The sequence below is a fragment of the Chaetura pelagica genome, unplaced genomic scaffold (assembly GCF_000747805.2).
Source record: "Chaetura pelagica isolate M959 unplaced genomic scaffold, ChaPel_1.0 scaffold177, whole genome shotgun sequence".
NCBI lineage: Eukaryota > Metazoa > Chordata > Aves > Apodiformes > Apodidae > Chaetura > Chaetura pelagica.
The window spans coordinates 1,122,174-1,122,983 of record NW_009953803.1 but is presented as its reverse complement, the minus strand read 5'-3'; the positions used below and the strand labels follow the sequence as shown (position 1 = coordinate 1,122,983).

General features: G+C 52.6%; 1 protein-coding gene across 1 annotated transcript in view; it reads right to left on the bottom strand.

The window, feature by feature from the left end:
* Positions 1 to 213: 213 nt before the first annotated feature.
* ARHGAP26 (Rho GTPase activating protein 26) overlaps positions 214 to 810 on the bottom strand; it is a 113,931-nt gene continuing 113,334 nt past the window's right edge. Inside the window, exon 23 of the mRNA XM_010001244.1 lies at positions 214 to 302. Coding sequence (XP_009999546.1) covers positions 214 to 302 — 89 coding nt within the window. The remainder of the gene's footprint in view (positions 303 to 810) is intronic.

The following is an 810-nucleotide window of genomic DNA, read 5'->3' as shown; positions in this document are numbered from 1 at the left end:
TGGGGGGGGCAGGTCCTCTCCCCAGGACCCCTCCCTCCAGCCCCAGCCCACGCTGCAGGACATGGACACTGTTTAATCCACAGGAACATTCATCTCAGCAGGGTCGGGAAGGTCTCACCCTGCACGGTGGCAAAGAGCAGAAGGGTCTGCAGGGCCCCCAGCAGCTGCCATGGATACCATGGAAGGCTCAGCAGTGGCTCCTGATGCCCAGAGTTATAGGAACTCCACGTAGTTCTCAGGGATTAATCCTGTCTTTCCATTGAGGGTCCCTTCCAGCCAGCCAGGCTCCTGGGATGGATGAACTTGAGGAGAGAAGGAAAAGGCAGGTTACTACAGGAGAAGGATCACGGTGGAGCTGTTTGTGTGCTGACAATGTAGACGTTGTCCTGGGGAGAGAGGAAGGCCCACAATTTGTTTTTACTTTAACATAACCAGTATGCTGAGGAGCCTCCTTCTCACTGCTGGGAATCCTGGATGTCCCTTCATCCCAGAGTCAGATCACACAGAGAAACCACCAGAAGGACCAGGTGAGCTGCGCCCTGGTTCCAAATACCAGCGGGTGCCGCAGGGCTGATCTGAGGAGAGCACTTGGGATAAAAAAAAGGGCTCAAAACTTCCTTCAGATTTGGGCTAAAATCCCTTTGAAGTTTGAGAGAACATGGTTAACTCCATTGCCTCATAACCCTGCACGTCCCGGCCTGGCCTCAGAGAGAAAACATTTGCAAACGCTCCCGGCAGGAAAGCAAACACTGCAATCTTATTTCTGTGAAACCAGAAACCTGATCAGTCCTCAAATGACTTACACTCTTT